Source organism: Notolepis coatsorum (assembly GCF_963971535.1).
Source record: "Notolepis coatsorum genome assembly, chromosome: 19".
NCBI classification, from domain to species: Eukaryota; Metazoa; Chordata; class Actinopteri; order Aulopiformes; family Paralepididae; genus Notolepis; species Notolepis coatsorum.
The window spans coordinates 47,400,659-47,418,970 of NC_140183.1; the positions used below are offsets into that span (position 1 = coordinate 47,400,659).

Genomic DNA, 18,312 nt, shown 5'->3' on the forward strand with positions numbered 1-18,312 from the left:
GTTTCTGTATGAAAGGTGCTATACAAATAAAGTAAATTATTATTATTATTATTTATAGAGTTAAACTCTGCCAATGTGGGATTTGGGTCACCTCCCCAAACTGATGGACCTGACCTGGCAAAGTGCAAAAGGAGACATCTCAAAGACGTCACACATCTCAGATTGTCATAATCACGGCGAGAGCCTTCCTCACCCCTCCTCCTTCCACACCATCACGGCGGAAGCCTTCCTCACCCTTCCACACCCTTATATGGGCAGCATCCAACCCCAGGATTCCCACGCTGCCAGAGGGACATCAATTAACGCGGCTGTGAGGGATTCCCTCGTCAATGAACTCCTACTTCAGCCCACGGATCCTGCTCTACCTGGTCTGCTAAAGTGGACTCCGCCTTCTCCGATCTGCGTAGTCGCTTCACCTCCGCGCCCATCCTCGTCCAGCCGGACACGTCCCGCCAGTTCGTGGTGGAGGTGGATGCCTCGACTACCGGGGTGGGGGCGGTCCTCTCCCAGCGCTCCGCTCTCGACCAGAGACTACACCCCTGCGCCTTCTTCTCTCACCGCCTGACCCCGGCGGAGGTCAACTATGATATTGGAAACCTGGAGCTCCTGGACCTGGCAGTCAAACTGGCCCTGGAGGAATGGAGGCACTAGCTGGAGGGCTCAGAGATCCCCTTCCTGGTCTGGACGGACCATAAGAACCTCGCCTACGTCCAGACGGCCAAGCCCCTGAACTCCCGCCAGGCCCGCTGGGCGCTGTTCTTCGGCCGGTTCAATTTCACCCTGACCTACAGGCCAGGCTCCAAGAACATTAAGCCGGACGCCCTCTCCCGGCAGTTTGTCCCCGAAGGGGGCCTCTCACACCCTGACACCATCCTCCCTTCCTCCTGCTTGGTGGCTTCCGCCACCTGGGAGATCCAGTCCGTCGTCCAAGAGGCTCAGCGCGTCCAGCCTGATCCAGGTAGCGGCCCACCTAACCGGCTTTTTGTTACCGACCTTGTCCGCTCCCAGGTGCTCCAGTGGATCCACGCCTCCCGGTTCGCCTGTCATCCTGGGATCTACCATACCCTGTCTCTACTGAAGCGGCACTTCTGGTGGGTCTCCATGAGGGAAGACACCCGTGCCTTCGTCCTTGCCTGCACCGTCTGTGCTCGTGGGGAAGGCTTCCCACCAACAACCTGCCGGGCTCCTCCGTCCGCTGCCTGTTCCTGGCCGGCCCTGGTCACACGTCGCCCTGGACTTTGTCACCGGTCTGCCCCCCTCACACGGTAACACAGTCATTCTCACCATTGTCGATCGGTTCTCGAAGGCTGTTCACTTTGTTGCTCTCCCCAAACTTCCCTCTGCTTCAGAGACTGCAGACCTGATGGTGCTCCACGGCTTCCGCCTCCACGGGATCCCGGTGGACATCGTCTCCGACAGAGGGCCTCAATTAATCTCCCAGGTCTGGAAGGCCTTCTGTCGGGCCCTGGGGGCAACGGTCAGCCTCTCCTCCGGATACCACCCGCAAAACAACGGCCAGTCGGAGCGGGCCAACCAGGACCTGGGGTCCGCCCTCCACTGCATCACGACCCGGGACCCCTCTGGCTGGAGCGCCTTCCTGCCATGGATCGAGTACGCCCACAACTCCTTGTCCTCTGCTGCCACAGGTCAGTCCCCCTTCGAGTCTTCTCTGGGCTACCAGCCTCCACTGTTCCCTACCCAGGAGGAGGAGATCTCAGTTCCCTCTGTGCATGTGCACCTTCACCGCTGCAGGAGGATATGGGAGGACACCAGGGCCGCGCTGCTCCGCTGACCAGAATCTACGCTTTGCCGACCACCACCGGCACCCGGCCCCCGACTACATTTACATTTACATTTAGTCATTTAGCTGACGCTTTTATCCAAAGCGACTATCAACCAGATCAGATGGTTTGGCTCTCGTCTCGGGACCTGCCTCTCAAATCAGTTTCCTGAAAACTCACCCCCCCGTTTTGTTGGCCCTTACAAGATTCTGTCTGTCATTAACCCCTCAGTTGTCAGACTCCAGCTTCCCTCCCATATGCGCATTTACCCCTCATTCCATGTCTCCCAGCTGAAGCCGGTGGTCTCCAGTCCCCTGTCTCCCCCAGCACTGGAACCTCCCCCTCCGCTGATCATCGACGACCATCCAGCCTACACCGCCCGGCAGTTACTGGACGTGCGTCGTCGCGGTCGCAGCTTCCAGTACCTGGTGGACTGGGAGGGCTACGGCCCGGAGGAGCGCAGCTGGGTCTCCCGCCAGATGGTCCTGGATCCTGCCCTCATCCAGGATTTCCATCGGGCCAACCCTGGCAAGCCTGGAGGGTCGCCAGGAGGCGCCTGTAGAGGGGGGGGTCCTGTCATAATCACGGCGAGAGCCTTCCTCACCCCTCCTCCTTCCACACCATCACGGCGGAAGCCTTCCTCACCCCTCATCCTTCCACACCCTTATATGGGCAGCATCCAACCCCAGGATCAACATCAATTAACGCGGCTGTGAGGGATTCCCTCATCAACGAACTCCTACTTCAGCCCACGGATCCTGCTCTACCCTCGTCGCAGTGTTAACCTAACTACCTAGGTACGACGTCGCACCCTAGCCTTGGTACTCTGTCCTTGTTACATACAGTACCTTGTCCTAATCTTTGCTCTCCCTGTGCCCAGGACCACCGCTCCCGAGACACCACCCACCTGGATGCTCCTGTGCAGCACGAGAAGTGCACCTGCTTGTGTCTACTTGCACATTCCTATACCTGTCTGCTTGTGGGTGAACATTAAAACCAACCTAAAACGCTCCATTCTCTCTCTCCTGTGTTCTGCTATTGGGCTCCGCCATTCCTGCCCTAACACAGATGGGCTCTTCAATCCACAAAGGCTGAAAATGAAACACTATTGATTTCACTGGGCATTGAAAGTCATAGTGCAAAACCTCCATTTCCCACTTTGTGTAAACCAAAAGATCTCCTGGGCTTGGGATGCTGGATGCATTGTGTCACCTTGAAAGCACATAGGCCTACAGGAGGAGTGCGTGCGTTTGTGTGTATGCATGCACACGTGCGTGTGTGCAAGCTAGCATGTCGTAGGAATCTAGACCAGTAATTACCTCGGTAAGAGAAGGGTACAACTTCCAGTGGAGCAGAATAAATTAAATAATAAAAAAAGAAATGACATATTGATTAGCCATAATTTCTTATTTTAGTTATTATAAGCTTTGCTCTGGACCAGAAGCCTTCAGGCTGAATCTCAGTGTATTTAGTCAACGGAAATTATGACTATATGGTTGTTAATGAAGCTTTTTCCCCTGACGAAAACTAGACGATACGTCACGTTAATGGAGATCATGTGACACTAACGTGACAAAATTATTCATGCAATGTTGTTGACTAAAAACGACAACACAAAATGTAGTTAGCAAAATAAAATCTTGCTAAACGTTTATTCAACTTCAATTGCTACTTGCTAGCTAACAGGAACTCGTTTGCCGACAGGAAAGTAACAAACATAATTGTCCGTGTGGAACGCAACCTAACACATCGTTCCATGGGTGAATTATTGTAATGTTCTGGGGTTTTGTGTGTCGCTCTAGTTGGGTGTTGTTTCCCCCCGGGAGATAAGAGAGAGAAATTTTGAAATTTGAAATTTATTAGAAGGATAAACCCCTTGAGATATGCTATCTCATTTTCGAGGGGGTCCTTAACATAGGATACAAAACATACAATACAATACAATACATAACAAAACAAAAAACAGGACAACAAATGCACTTATACACTGACAGACGCTCTCCCAAGCTCACCCCCACAATCCACACTGATTCCTCCCAAGAGGATCACCAATATATGTTCCCTTATAAAACACATACAAAATTATAATTTGATCTGAAAACGACATGTAAGCCCTAACACAGTAAATCAATAACAGGTGCAAGTAGTCTGTAGATGATCAATCAGCTGGTGCTTTATATTTAAAGGCAAGTCGACCGATAGCTTTGATGGTTCGAGGTATACTAAAGAAAGGAAGATCCGTGTCTTAAATTATAAGTTGAACTATATGGTGTTAAAAACTGCTTTAGATAGGGGGGATAATTAAAGTAAATACATTTGTAAACAAAAAGCAACCAATGAAAATGTCTTCTGAATTGGGGAGAAAGCCAGTTTAACAACTCAAACATAAGACAGTGATGGGTTCTATAAGGACACCTCAATATAAATCTGCAAACACTATTATAAGTAACATTTAAAGGACGGAGATTTGTTAGTGTGGTGTTTTGATAGACTATGTCTGCGTAATCCATTATTGGAAGTACCAGCTGTATAATGATTATTTTCCTAACCTGAAGAGAAAAACAGTTAATAGAACGATACAATATTCTCAGGCTACAATTTGTTTTCTTCATCACAGCATCAATATGTGACTTGAAGGTGAGTTGAGAATCAAGCCAAAGACCCAGATACTTATATTCATCGACATTTTCAAGCGGAGCATCATCTAAAAACTTAATCGACAACTGATTTGATATTTGCACCAGATTTGATCTAGTACCAAACAGCATACTATAGGACTTCTTCTTATTTAATAAAAGTTTGTTAATAGATAACCATTTCTGGACAGCATCAAAATGAGTCTGTAAAGAGTACTGAATTTGTTGAATATCAGACTTAGAGGAATAAATCACTGTATCATCAGCATACAATTGAGTAAGACAGTCAGATGGTATCAGGGTGAGATCATTAACAAATATAGAAAATAATAATGGTCCTAAAGATGAACCTTGAGGAACACCTTTATCCATAATCAAAAAAATCAGACTGTTTACCCTGATATGATACACACTGACGTCTCTGATGGAGATATGAATTGAACCAAAGTAAAGAATTATTAGAGACACCAATAGCACACAGTTTGTCAAGAAGAAGATAATGATCAACCAAATCAAAAGCCTTTGTGAGATCTATAAATATTGCACCAGTAACCATGTTATTGTTCATTGCTGAGTGAACATCATTGGTCAACTTCAGAAGGGCTGTAGTTGTGGAGTAGTTTGGCCTGAAACCAGATTGGCATGGTGATAAAATATGAGATTCATTAACATAATGGGATAATTGATTAAACATTTGTTTTTCAAATATTTTTGCTATACTATTAATAATTGAAATTGGCCTATAATTATTGAGATCAGAAGGATCACCACCTTTATGCAATGGAATGACTTTTGCACATTTCCAGCTTAATGAAGTTTCATTAGTTGTCAAAGATAAATGAAATAAATCAGACAAAGGATATGATAATACATGAGATGCAAGTTTGATGAATTTGATCTCCATACCATCTGAACCACAGCTAGTACCCAATCTTAATTCATCAATGACCTTCTGAACATCAAGCGGACGGATACTTCTAAAGGAAAAAGAGCTGTTGCATCTGGTGTTATTAAGAGGCACATCGGAATATGAGGGGTCATTAAATTTGAGTCTGCAGACAGAATTAAAGTGCTGATTAAAGGCAAATGCAATTGAGGAGGGATCATTGACAACTTCATTATTAATTCTAATATGAGTGGGATTTATAGATGACTTCTTAGTAATACTGTTGATTCTCTTCCAAAACTGTTTTGGATTGCTAAATTCATTGCTTAAACAATCTTTGAAATAGTTGGATTTAGCATTTCTTGTTTTAGTTGTACATAAGTTCCGTATTTGTTTATATGCAATGAAGTCGGCAGAATCCTTTGTCAGACGATGCTTTTCCCAAGCCTTATCTCTTTGTTTATACAGATTTATAAGTTCACTATTAATCCAGGGCAAGTGTCTACCCTTTACTTTGAGCGTCTTCCAGGGAGCATGATGGTCAATAACATTAGTAAGCTCAGTGTAGAAGAAATTACATGCATCTTCAACAAATGGAATCAATTTAAACCTGTCCCAATTTATAGATGTTATATCTTGAATAAAGTGCTCAATATTCAAATTCCTACATTGTCTTATCCTGATAAATTTTGGTGGTAGACGTGGTAACTTTATCTTCCAAATGCAGAAGATGGTCGCTGAAACTATCAGGTAACACACCAGAGTTTGAAATTCTGTCCGGGTGTGAGACGAGAATCCAATCTAGCAGGGACTTGGATCTAGTATCAACTCTAGTAGGCTCACTTATGAGTTGAGTTAAATTAACACTGCCAAATAGGTTTCGAGCATTACTAGATGATCGATCTAGCCAGTTGATGTTAAAGTCACCCAAGATAATAATTTCATTTGGACGATCTAAAGAGTTAATGGTGGATAATATATCATTTGTAGATTCAGAGGGAGAATCAGGAGGTCTATAAATATTTCCTATGGTCAACTGTTTATTTTCATGAAAAGAAATTTTAATAAAAAGACACTCCTCCACCTCTAGTACCCCTATCAGCTCTGTACAGAACATAGTTGTCAAGTTCAACTTCATTGTCAGAGATTGCACTATGCAACCATGTCTCAGACACAGTAATTACACTGGGATTATTGTAGACAAGCCAAGCTCGAAGTAGATTGATTTTGGGGTACAGACTCCTTATATTCAGGTGAATAACATTTAAACCTTTAAAGGTATTCATCATACCAGAGTTGTATTAAAAGAAAACAACGGGATATATAGTCTTGTGCAAGGAGGAACAATGGATAATGAGCAGGGAGCAGGAGAGCGACATACATTCAAGTACACACACACAACATAACATAAATACATGACAACACAAAACTAAATCCCAGCATGTCCCAGCAGTACCTGGCATGTCTATGGGAATTCACTATAAACTCGAAGCTCTGTCTGTATTCTTAGAGAAAGAAAAAGAAAAAGAAAAGAAAGTTTGTAGCCTGAAATTTACAGGCGGCATCAAAGACTTAAAATCTTTAATTCTGATAAATCTCTACTATGAATTAGTCACGGTATTAACGTGACGTACGCACGTAGGCGCTACCGGAAGTGACACATTTCCGCTACGACATTCAGAATGTAAACACAACAGCATGTAACATTAATGAAGCCATGTAGTAGGCTCACGCTAACATTGAGCACATATTTCCAAATCATAAACATGGCACAAATAGAACAAAACTCATAATGCAGAGGCATCACTTCATATGAAGGAACAAAGGAGAATTAAGAAGAAGAGAGGGCACGGCCAATTAATTAATACGCCGGCTCGGACCATAAGAAGAGTTACCGAGCACTATCTCAGTCATAAACATCATCATTCGTACCGCATATCTTCTGGAGAGTTCGGTAAAGATATCAAGGCATTTTCAGCAAGCTTGGGACAGTTAAATCTTTCTTCTTTGCCATCAATGGTGACACATAATGTACATGGATAGCGAACAAAGTACTTGATCTTACGTTCGCGGAGTTTGCGTTTGATGGTGGCGAAGCTCTTGTGACGCCTCGCCAAGTCTGCGCTGAGGTCTGGGTTGAAGTAGACACGAGACCCGTTGAATTCCACTCTCTTACTCTCTCTGGCAAGTCGAAGGATTTTCACCTTGTCCTGGAAGTAGAGCAACTTTATGATGATGGCCTAGGAGTGCGACGCTCGTTCTGACAATTTGTCGGTGAGCGATGGGCTCTTTCTTTTTTTTTTTTTGTTGTCTTTTTCCCCCTCCATTTTCCTCCGATTTTCTCCCATCCCAATGTTAGTCGTATGCCAATTCCCAGTCCCTTCCTGGTCGCTGCGCACTGACCCCCCACAGTCAGATCATCTGGGAGAGTGGAGGCTACCACGTGCTTCCTCCGACACACGTCCAGCCAATCACCGCTTCTTTTCACCTGGCAGCGCGGATTCTCATCGAGAGGGCGTAGCGTGTGGGAGGACCACACTATCCCCCTCGAGTCCTATCCGCGCTTAGCAGGCGCCCCGACCGAACTGTAGGAGTCGCTGTTTACAACGACCCGGACCCACCCCGCCAGCTTCTCCCACCCTCTAATACAGCCAATTGTATTAGTGCAGACGGCCAGCCAAGCTGGTGACAACCCCGGAGCTGTGAGCTGGATTCGAACAGGCGAATCCAGCTCACAGCTCCGGGGCTGGTGACGAACGCAATCTCCGCTCGGCCACCTAACCGCCTGCGATGGGCTCTTTCGATGATTGGAGCGGTGGGGAAGGTATCCGGACCCAGGAGCAATGGAATTATTTTGGACATGAACCCAATCACATCGGTGCCTTCAGCAGACTCAGGGATTCCGACGACACGAAGATTCAGTTGACGACTCCGATTCTCCAGGTCATCAGTCTTCTCACGTAGGTAAGCATTGTGTTCCTCTAGAACTTTCACCCGAGCAAGAAGATTATCGACATTACTCTCGTTTTTGCCGACTCTCTCCTCAATTAACTCGACTTGACCTCCCAACATCTCCAGGGAGTTCTGAATACTAGTCAAGCCAGCCTGAACTGTATCCACTTTTGTATCAATGTGTCTCAGCATTTGAAGCGTTTCAGTCTTGCTCTTCTCGATGGCGTCCATCAAACTTTGCAGTGTAATAGTTGACATTTTCACAAACAAACAAGGCAAAAAACCACCGCAATGAAACTGAAATGGTTAAACTGCTCAAACTAATTAAAGTGGATCAAAATAGTAGTATTATCGGCTACAAACTGCGACAAACAGACGAGCAATTGAGACACGACCTCTCACACTGCGGCGATCTTGTGATGAGAGAGAGAAAGAAAGAAAGAAAGAAAGAAAGAAAGAAAGAAAGAAAGAAAGAAAGAAAGAAAGAAAGAAAGAAAGAAAGAAAGAAAGAAAGAAAGAAAGAAAGAAAGAAAGAAAGAAAGAAAGAAAGAAAGAAAGAAAGAAAGAAAGAAAGAAAGAAAGAAAGAAAAAAAATAATAATAATCCAACCAACTAAACGGAAACAGCAAAAGGCCCATACATACCTGTCGATGCTGATGGCACAGAGGTTGAGGATGCTAGCGGTGCACATCATGACATCCAGTGTGAGCAGGATGTCACAGTGGATGAGACTGAAGTGCCACTCTCCCACCACCTTCAACAGGAGGAAATGCACACTTCACGTTCAATCCATTCAAAAGCAACATTTTACTTCAAGTGCTAACAGTATGTATTCATTCTAAATAATTTATTTATATTTATGGAGGTCGGGGGTCAGGGACTACAGCCCCCTCAGTATCAACGGGGCACCGGTTGAGAGAGTGAACAGTTTTAAGTACCTCGGAGTCCACATATCCGAGGACTTGACATGGACCTCACACATTGACAGTGTTGTGAAGAAGGCACAGCAACGCCTCTACTTCCTCAGACGCCTACGGAAGTTCCAAGTCAGTCAGAAGATCCTTAAGAACTTCTACTCATGCACAATAGAGAGCATACTGACTGGCAATATCACCTCCTGGTTTGGGAATAGCACCGCACAAGACCGTAGCAGACTACAGAGAGTGGCCCGCTCAGCCGAACGCACAATTGGAGGGGGGCTTCCCACTCTCCAGGGCATTTACAACAAGCGGTGCATGGGCAAGGCTAAGAGAATGATCAAAGACTCGAGCCACCCAAACAACTGCCTCTTTGAACTGCTGCGGTCAGGCAAGCGATACAGGAGTCTCATGGCAAGCACAGAAAGACTCAGAAGACACTATGTAACAACCATCAAATGCACTCACAGCACACACATCCACACGCACACACTCACTTTAAACATACAACTCACTGCAGCACCCACTTTAACCACTTTAGTACACCTAAGCACACTTTATATTTATCGGTAAAGAATTTGCACTACAACCCATACCTCATTACACCTTACTGTAAATTATATTGTACCTAAATTGTACCTCATCCCACTTCTGCTTTGCACTGTATAGTATATTGTATGGTAACTCAGTTACTTCTACTCTACATAGAGCATTGTATATATGTATATACTGAACATAGACTTGACTTCTATTTTATACTTGCTATACTTATTTTATTATCTATTTTTGCCTAGCACAGTCTCTGGAGCGAAACAGAAAGAAGCATTTTGTATAAAAGTATTCTGTACTTCTGTATGACAACTAATAAAGAAACTTGAACTTGAACTTGATATGCTGTACTGGATATACGATTAAAGAAAATTATAATTCAATTGTCAGATTTTTAAGACAATCCACTTCTTGTGCAATTTATAGTGACTTTAATCCATCCCTGAAAAACACACAGAGTGAATGAGGTGTACAATATTATGCAGCTATGGTGGAAATGCCCATAATCTGAGCTGAGGCAGACGTGAAAAGACATGTAAATCGAATTGACATTTCACTTGACCCCGGTGAGAGCGAAGCCAGTAAGCCCAGTGTTGTGAAGGGCCAGATTAAACCGAATATATATATTTATTTATTTATATATATATATTTAATTGTATTTGTATATTCTCTAATATTCCCTGATATCCCTTGTATATTCCTTGTACAATATGCATTGAATATCCATTCTAGCCTACTGAACATCCCATAATAGTCTCCATTCTACTATTGGTCGAGACCTTGGTGCCAGGCTGCCATACCCCTCAGACCCAGTTCAAACGTACCGCTCGACATGTACAAACAAGTCCTAGTTCCGCGTAGGAATTTGGCTACCGCACCACTAATGGGACTATTTGTTCATAGTGCGTATATATACTGCGCTACTAAAGTAGGACTTTCTTTTCAGTCCAGTTTCTTACCCTCCAATAGAGTCACAGACGTAAAGCCTCCCCGCGATGCCACGTGTGGGAGTAAGGCCAAGTTCGGCCTACCATCGGTATTGAGACATCGTGTATATTAATATTTGAATAGTCATATTTGGCACTATATCGTCGAGTTGGACGTAGTCTATTAAGCTAATAATAGTCTGTTAATATATAGTGCTTCGTGCGGTGAGAATACTACCGTAGTCAGTACCCCATCGTTTCGGGCAGAGAACTGGCTGCTTACCCAGGGTGGTTGACCCTATGTGAAGCTGCACCCGAGGAGCCCCAGAGCCGACGAGCGAGTGGACCTGTATACCGGATTATTCTACCGACGACAGCCCGCCTTCCCAGGCACGGATTATGCTTTGGATACTTTGATTATTCTATGGATAAAGACCCCCGACACTACCGTGTGTTGGAACCCCCCCCCTGGAGAGGACGCAAGGTGAGGAGACGCTCTGCAAGACGAGGTCTCTCCACATCTCTCCCCCGTGGACCGGAGAGAGCCGGCCCACAAAGAGTCCACCTGCTTTCATCTGTGGTCCAAGGATCGCCGGCGCATTGAACGGCACTACAGTGGGTTCTCCTGGGATACCCTTGGCCGGACGAGGCAGCTGGATTCTACCCCCCCCCCCCTCCTACTCCTGTCGGCTTACAAGCGACCGGATTAACCCCCTCTAGTGTATCCAGCCTATAATCATTAAAGTATCATTGCTGTTATTCCTTAACTATTCCAGGTCGTATATTTACCACCTGCGCCTTCAGAGATTGGACATTATCTATTGATATACCGACGAATACTCCTTGCCATAAAAGTGCATACTATTTCAATTCATAAATGTAATTAAGTGATTAAGTGTTTATTCTACACACCATCGCTGTGTAGGAAATAAAGACCCGTTTCTAATTCGTACATTTGTGTTGGATCCGTTTCATCTACGTGAGAGTGTTCATGATAATATATTTATGCCGTGTACTGGGTGGCCGAATATTAAGTACAAAGGTAGTGGTAGTAAGTATCATATCTAGTAATACAGTCAGGGAATTGTACCCCTCAGTTACACCCAGTAAAGGGCTCAATGCCCACAGGCATTCATCAATGCCTCTCTGGCACAATGTGGCCATTGTGCCATTGAGAAATAAATTCTATAATACGGTACTTACTCACTGGGATTCTGTTGCTAGGGAACAGTTACTTTGGACCCAAGTGTATTTTCTCTCAGTTATTGCATTAGTTCAAGTTAAATTTCTTCATTTGTCATATGCATGTTAAGATACGATAAGATATTCCTTTATTGATCCCCTTGGGGAAATTAACGCACACACACACACACACACACACACACACACACACACACACACACACACACACACACACACACACACACACACACACACACACACACACACACACACACACACACACACACACACACACACACACAGTGGCAACCCCAAGCCACCCCTGGGCTTGGTGATTGATGGGCGCTATGTGGCGACCCAATGGCTGGGCGCTGCCCATGTTTGGGCGTCCGCTTCCGGACGCACCTGTCACTAAAGACCCATCAGAGTGATTACGTGATTAGCGAATCACGGCGCGGTGCGCCTGTTGGGGAGGGGGAACTTAATGGAGCCGAGGAGCCTCCTCTCAGTCCCCCCGTAGCAGCGCAAGGCAAAAGGCCACAGAGCGGAGACGCCGCCCGGCCGACAGATTACCGCCAGCAAACCGTTATTATTTGACTAGAAAATAAAGAGCATGATTTTGGGAACTGCAACCTGTCTGTGTGTTGTTTATTCTGCCACCCCTACACCTGGAATTGCCACAGTGGTGGAGAATGCGGGCATAGTCTACTGGCAATCAGGGGTGCGGAATAAACAACAATAGACTTTATCAAAGTAGAATAAAAGAAATTAAAAAAAATATATATATTTAATATCGGAAAAAGCATGGACGCGCTGGTGCAGCAGCTCGTACAGGCGAGCATGGAACAACAGACCCGGCACGAAGAGGCCCTGCAAGAACAGAGGAAACAGACGGGGATGATCCACGCGGAGCTCCAGCGGATGGCCTCTCACCGGCGGAAGGAAGGGGCCGCCGGGACGCGGCCTAACCCCGGGCGCTTCATCCCCAAGCTGACGGAGCAGGAGGATATAGAAGCCTATCTCCTAGCGTTTGAGCGCACCGCCGGCCGGGAGGGCTGGCCAGAAGACGACTGGGGGGGACTGCTGGCCCCCTTCCTGTCGGGTAATGCGCAAAAGGCCTACCAGGACCTGCCACCGGAGCAAGCCGAGAACTACACTCGGCTAAAGCAGGACATTTTGTCCCGTTACGGCCATAGTCTGCAGTCCCGTGCGCAGCGGTTCCATGACTGGGTGTATGACGCACAGGCCTCCCCGCGCTCCCAGATGCACGACCTGGTCCGCATAAGCCGAGCCTGGCTAATGACTGACCCCGGAGGGCCCACGGTCTTGGAACGGATTGTTATGGACCGCTTTGTCAGAGCCCTCCCCTATGACACGAAGAAGCAGGCGAGTCAAGCGGACCCCCGCTCCGTGGAGCAGCTGGTGAATATTGTGGAGGCCCACCAGGTAACGCGGGAGTTACTCAAAGGGGGGCGAGGGGAAAAGCCAGAGCGGCCGAGAACAAGGAGGGGTCCCGACGAGCCCAGCCCAAGGGGCCGGGTAGGGAACGCAGGTGATCCCGAACTACCCCGAAGAAGACCGCTGTTCGACCAGGACCAAAGACGCTGCTATGACTGCGGCGAGCCGGGGCATCTCTCGTGGAACTGCCCAGGCCGGGATGTGTCCATGCCGTCGGCGGCAGCTTCAGACCCCCGCGGAAAGACGTGCAATTATGGCGCAGCCTGTTGGGCCCATAAGGAAACATCGGCGACACTTTTACCCGTGCGCGTCAACGACAAAGATGCCGTAGCGCTCCTGGACTCGGGTAGTGTCATAACGCTGGTTCAGCCCCATTTGGCACACTGCGACGCAGAGGCTCCGCAAGTGTCAGTGTCCTGTGTGCACGGGGACACAAAGTTGTATCCTACAGCGCAGATCACCTTGACAACCACCAAGGGGGTCTGCTCGATGACAGCCGGCGTCATACCTAACCTGCCGGTAGCGCTGCTGATTGGTCGAGACTGCCCCCTGTATCGCCAGCTGTGCTCAGCCGTCATCTCCCCGCGCACCCCACCCTCTGCGGGTAAACCGAGGAAGAAGAAAGGGTTACGTCAGCCGAAGGTGTGTGCTCTGAACGTAACGGGGAGTGAGACTGAGACGGCATCAGATGTAGGTGACGACGCGCCGGAACCCCTGAATATACCGGGGAGTGAGACTGAGACGGCATCAGGTGTGGGTGACGAGGCGCCGGCGCCCCAAGCGGGCCCCGAGACGGATAGCAGTGACGAGGACCCATTTGCGGAGTTCCCCCAGGCGGACGAGGTGGGGAGGGACCTGGCGGGTCAGTTCGGAACGGCCCAGCTGGAAGACCCAAACCTAACGCAGGCCCGGGCGAATATCAAAACCATAGATGGAAATCCGGTGGAGGGGGTGAGTAACCTGTCATATCCTCACTTTGCAATAAAAAGACAATTGCTGTACCAAGTCATAAAAAAGAATGATGAGGTTAGAGATCTATTGCTGGTGCCGAAATTCTTTATTCCCACTGTACTCCAGCTAGCGCATTCACATATCCTCGGAGCGCACCTGGGCGTGGACAAAACCATGGAGCGCATAAGGGCGCGTTTCCATTGGCCGGGCATGAAGAGAGCGGTAGAGGACTACTGCAGGAGCTGCCCAGAGTGTCAACGCGCAGCACCAAAGGTACAATATAAAAATCCTCTGATCCCGCTGCCCATCATTGAGACCCCATTCTCAAGAATTGCCCTCGTCGTGGTGGGCCCTCTAGTTAAATCGTCCCGAGGCCACCAGTATATACTGGTAATCATAGATTATGCTACCCGTTACCCCGAAGCCATCCCGTTACGCACGGTGACGGCCAAAATTGTGGCACGGGAGCTCTTTCATTTGTTTAGTCGGGTGGGAATTGCCGACTCTATTCTCACTGATCAGGGCTCGTGCTTTATGTCGCGGGTCATGAAAGAAATGTGCAAACTGATGAAAGTGGAACAGCTGCGAACCTCCATATACCATCCCCAGACGGATGGGCTGTGCGAGCGCTTCAACAAGACCCTAAAAAGCATGCTAAGGAAGGTGATGGAGGAGGATGGGAAGAATTGGGATCAGTTGTTGCCCTTTCTGATGTTCTCTGTGCGTGAGGTCCCACAGGCTTCCACTGGCTTCTCGCCATTTGAGCTGCTCTACGCCCGCAAGCCGCGGGGTCTCCTGGACATCGCAAAGGAGATTTGGGAGGAACAGCCGTCGCCCCACCGGTCTCTCATAGAGCATGTGCAGGTAATGAGAGACAGGATGAAGGCGCTCTGGCCAGTGGTGAGAGAGCATATGCAACAGGCCCAAGACGCACAGAAGCGCATTTATGACCGGGGCGCACAGCCACGGGAGTTTAATGTGGGGGACCGGGTCCTAGTGCTGGTACCGACAGCAGAGTGCAAATTCCTAGCCAAATGGCAGGGACCCTACGACATAATCGAGAAAGTGGGTCCCGTCAACTACAAGGTCCACCAGCCCGACCGTAGGAAGCATCGACAGTTATACCATGTTAACCTGTTGAAGAAATGGCATGCCCGGGATGTGTTGCTCTCGCCCCTCCCTCTTCCCCCTTTTGCGCAGCAGGTGGCAGAGGCGGCCGATGTTCCCATCGGGGAACAGTTGTCCCCGACCCAACGGCAGGAGCTTCGGGAGCTGGTCCAACAGAACCGGGACGTGTTTTCGGCCACGCCGGGCCGCACCACATTGGCCCAGCACCACATCATTACCAGCCCGGGAGACAAGGTAAAGCTGAAGCCCTATCGTATCCCAGAGGCAAAAAGAGAGGCAGTCAGAAGAGAAGTGCGGGTCATGCTGGAGATGGGAGTGATTGAGGAGTCTCATAGCGTGTGGTCCAGTCCTATTGTTTTAGTGCCGAAACCCGACTCAACAACCAGGTTCTGCAATGATTTCAGGAAGCTTAATGACATTTCAAAGTTTGACGCCTATCCCATGCCTAGAGTGGATGAGCTCATTGACAGACTGGGCCTGGCCAGGTTTATCACGACACTAGACCTAACGAAGGGTTATTGGCAAGTCCCTCTGGCCCCCGCCTCGAGGGAGAAGACGGCTTTCTCCACCCCAGATGGGCTGTTTCATTATAAAGTTCTCCCGTTTGGCCTGCATGGGGCGCCATCTACCTTTCAGAGGCTGATGGACAGAGTACTACGGCCCCATCGGGAGTATGCAGCCGCATATCTCGATGACATTATCATCCACTCGTCAGATTGGGACACCCACCTCCAAAAGGTGAGAGCGGTGTTGGGTGCCCTCCGGGAGGCGGGTCTCACCGCCAACCCAAAGAAATGCAGGCTGGGACTAGAAGAGGCAGAGTACCTGGGGTTCACAATAGGCCGGGGCAATGTAAAACCGCAGAAGAGGAAAATTGATGCGATAAGGGAGTGGCCTCGCCCTTTAACCAAGAAGCAGGTCAGGACATTTAATGGGCTAGCTAGCTATTATAGGAGGTTTATCCCTAACTTTGCTGCTCGCGCTGCTCCCCTCACAGATCTGACCCAGGCGCGGCGGCCGTTCGAGGACCTCAAGACTGCCCTCTGTTCGGGACCGGTGCTGATCTCCCCGAACTTCGACAAGGAGATGACGGTACAGACAGATGCATCAGAGGTGGGACTGGGAGCGGTCCTCTCCCAGCAACTGGAGGGTGAGGAACATCCAATTTTATATGTGAGCAGGAAGCTGCTGCCACACGAGCGCAACTATTCTGCGGTGGAGCGCGAAGGTCTGGCAATTAAGTGGGCACTGGAGACGCTCCGTTATTATCTGCTGGGGAGGCGTTTCACGCTGGTGACGGATCACGCCCCCCTCGTCTGGATGGCCAAGACAAAGGGGACCAATGCCAGGGTGACTCGATGGTTTCTGGAGTTGCAATCATTTAACTTTTCTGTCATTCACAGGTCAGGGGTGGCGCATGGCAACGCAGACGCCCTCTCCAGGAAGGATGCCTGTTGGGCGTCGGACGCTCTTCCCCGACGGTCGGAGCTGGAGGGGGGGTACTGTGGCAACCCCAAGCCACCCCTGGGCTTGGTGATTGATGGGCGCTGCCCATGTTTGGGCGTCCGCTTCCGGACGCACCTGTCACTAAAGACCCATCAGAGTGATTACGTGATTAGCGAATCACGGCGCGGTGCGCCTGTTGGGGAGGGGGGACTTAATGGAGCCGAGGAGCCTCCTCTCAGTCCCCCCGTAGCAGCGCAAGGCAAAAGGCCACAGAGCGGAGACGCCGCCCGGCCGACAGATTACCGCCAGCAAACCGTTATTATTTGACTAGAAAATAAAGAGCATGATTTTGGGAACTGCAACCTGTCTGTGTGTTGTTTATTCTGCCACCCCTACACCTGGAATTGCCACAACACACACACACACACACACACACACACACACACACACACACACACACACACACACACACACACACACACACACACACACACACACACACACACACACACACACACACACACACACACACACACACACACACACACACACACACACACACACACACACACACACACACACACACACACACACACACACACACACACACACACACACACACACCTCCAGGTAAACACCCCAGGGCATGACCAGCGTGGCCAACAGCAGGTCGGCGACGGCCAGCGAGACGATCAGATAGTTGGTGGTGGTCTGCAGGGCACGCTCCCGCGACACCGCCACGCACACCAGCACGTTGCCGAACACCACACAGAAGATCAACAGCATCAGCAGCATCGCATAGAAGTTGTAGGGAGGGGAGGAGGGAGACGGAGAGCTGGAGCAGTTGGAGGAGAGGGAGGAGGAGGTGGAGAAGGAGAGGGTTGAGGATGAGGAGAGGGAGGATGAGGAGGTGGAGAGGGGTGAGGACGAGGAGAGGGAAGGGACATGGGCGAGGGAAACAGAGAGATTGGGGTGGTAGGAGAAGGGGAGGGAGGAGGGGAAGCGCTCATCCGTCTCGTTGAGGAAAGGCATCGTCTCACTCCTGTGGACTGCAACAGTCTGCAAGTGGATAAAGGAGACAGCAGACCTGGGTGAAATATTATTTGCAAATACGTATTGGGTGTTTGTTTTAGCCTGCTTGGAAAATAAGTAAGGCTGTCGATCTATTAAAATATTTAATCGTGATTAATCACAAATTAATCGCATATTTTTTATCTGTTCTAAATCTACCATAACTGGATCGTTTTCAAGTTTTAATACCCTTATCAATATGAGAGTAGACAAATGCTTGCTTTATGCAAGAAAAATGTATCTTTATTTATGAGAAATGAGAAATACTGTCCAGAATCTTCAAGTAACTAAGAGGTGCAAACTGCATTGTAAAACAAAATGCTGAAATCATGAATTTTTTTTATAAAAGCCCAACAAAAAAAGAACAGATGGGCATACCAATTTACTAACTGTAACATTACATAGTAATGATTACTAACACAGTAGTGT

General features: G+C 48.3%; 1 protein-coding gene across 1 annotated transcript in view; it reads right to left on the reverse strand.

Annotated features, from left to right (window-relative positions):
• The window catches only part of drd2l (dopamine receptor D2 like), a gene marked incomplete at both ends in the record, with an annotated part of 73,906 nt that extends 56,062 nt beyond the window's left edge, over positions 1-17,844 (reverse strand). Inside the window, 2 exons of the mRNA XM_084336640.1 lie at positions 8,900-9,009; positions 17,437-17,844. Of these exons, the coding sequence (XP_084192766.1) occupies positions 8,900-9,009; positions 17,437-17,844 (518 nt within the window). The remainder of the gene's footprint in view (positions 1-8,899; positions 9,010-17,436) is intronic.
• Positions 17,845-18,312: the final 468 nt, after the last annotated feature.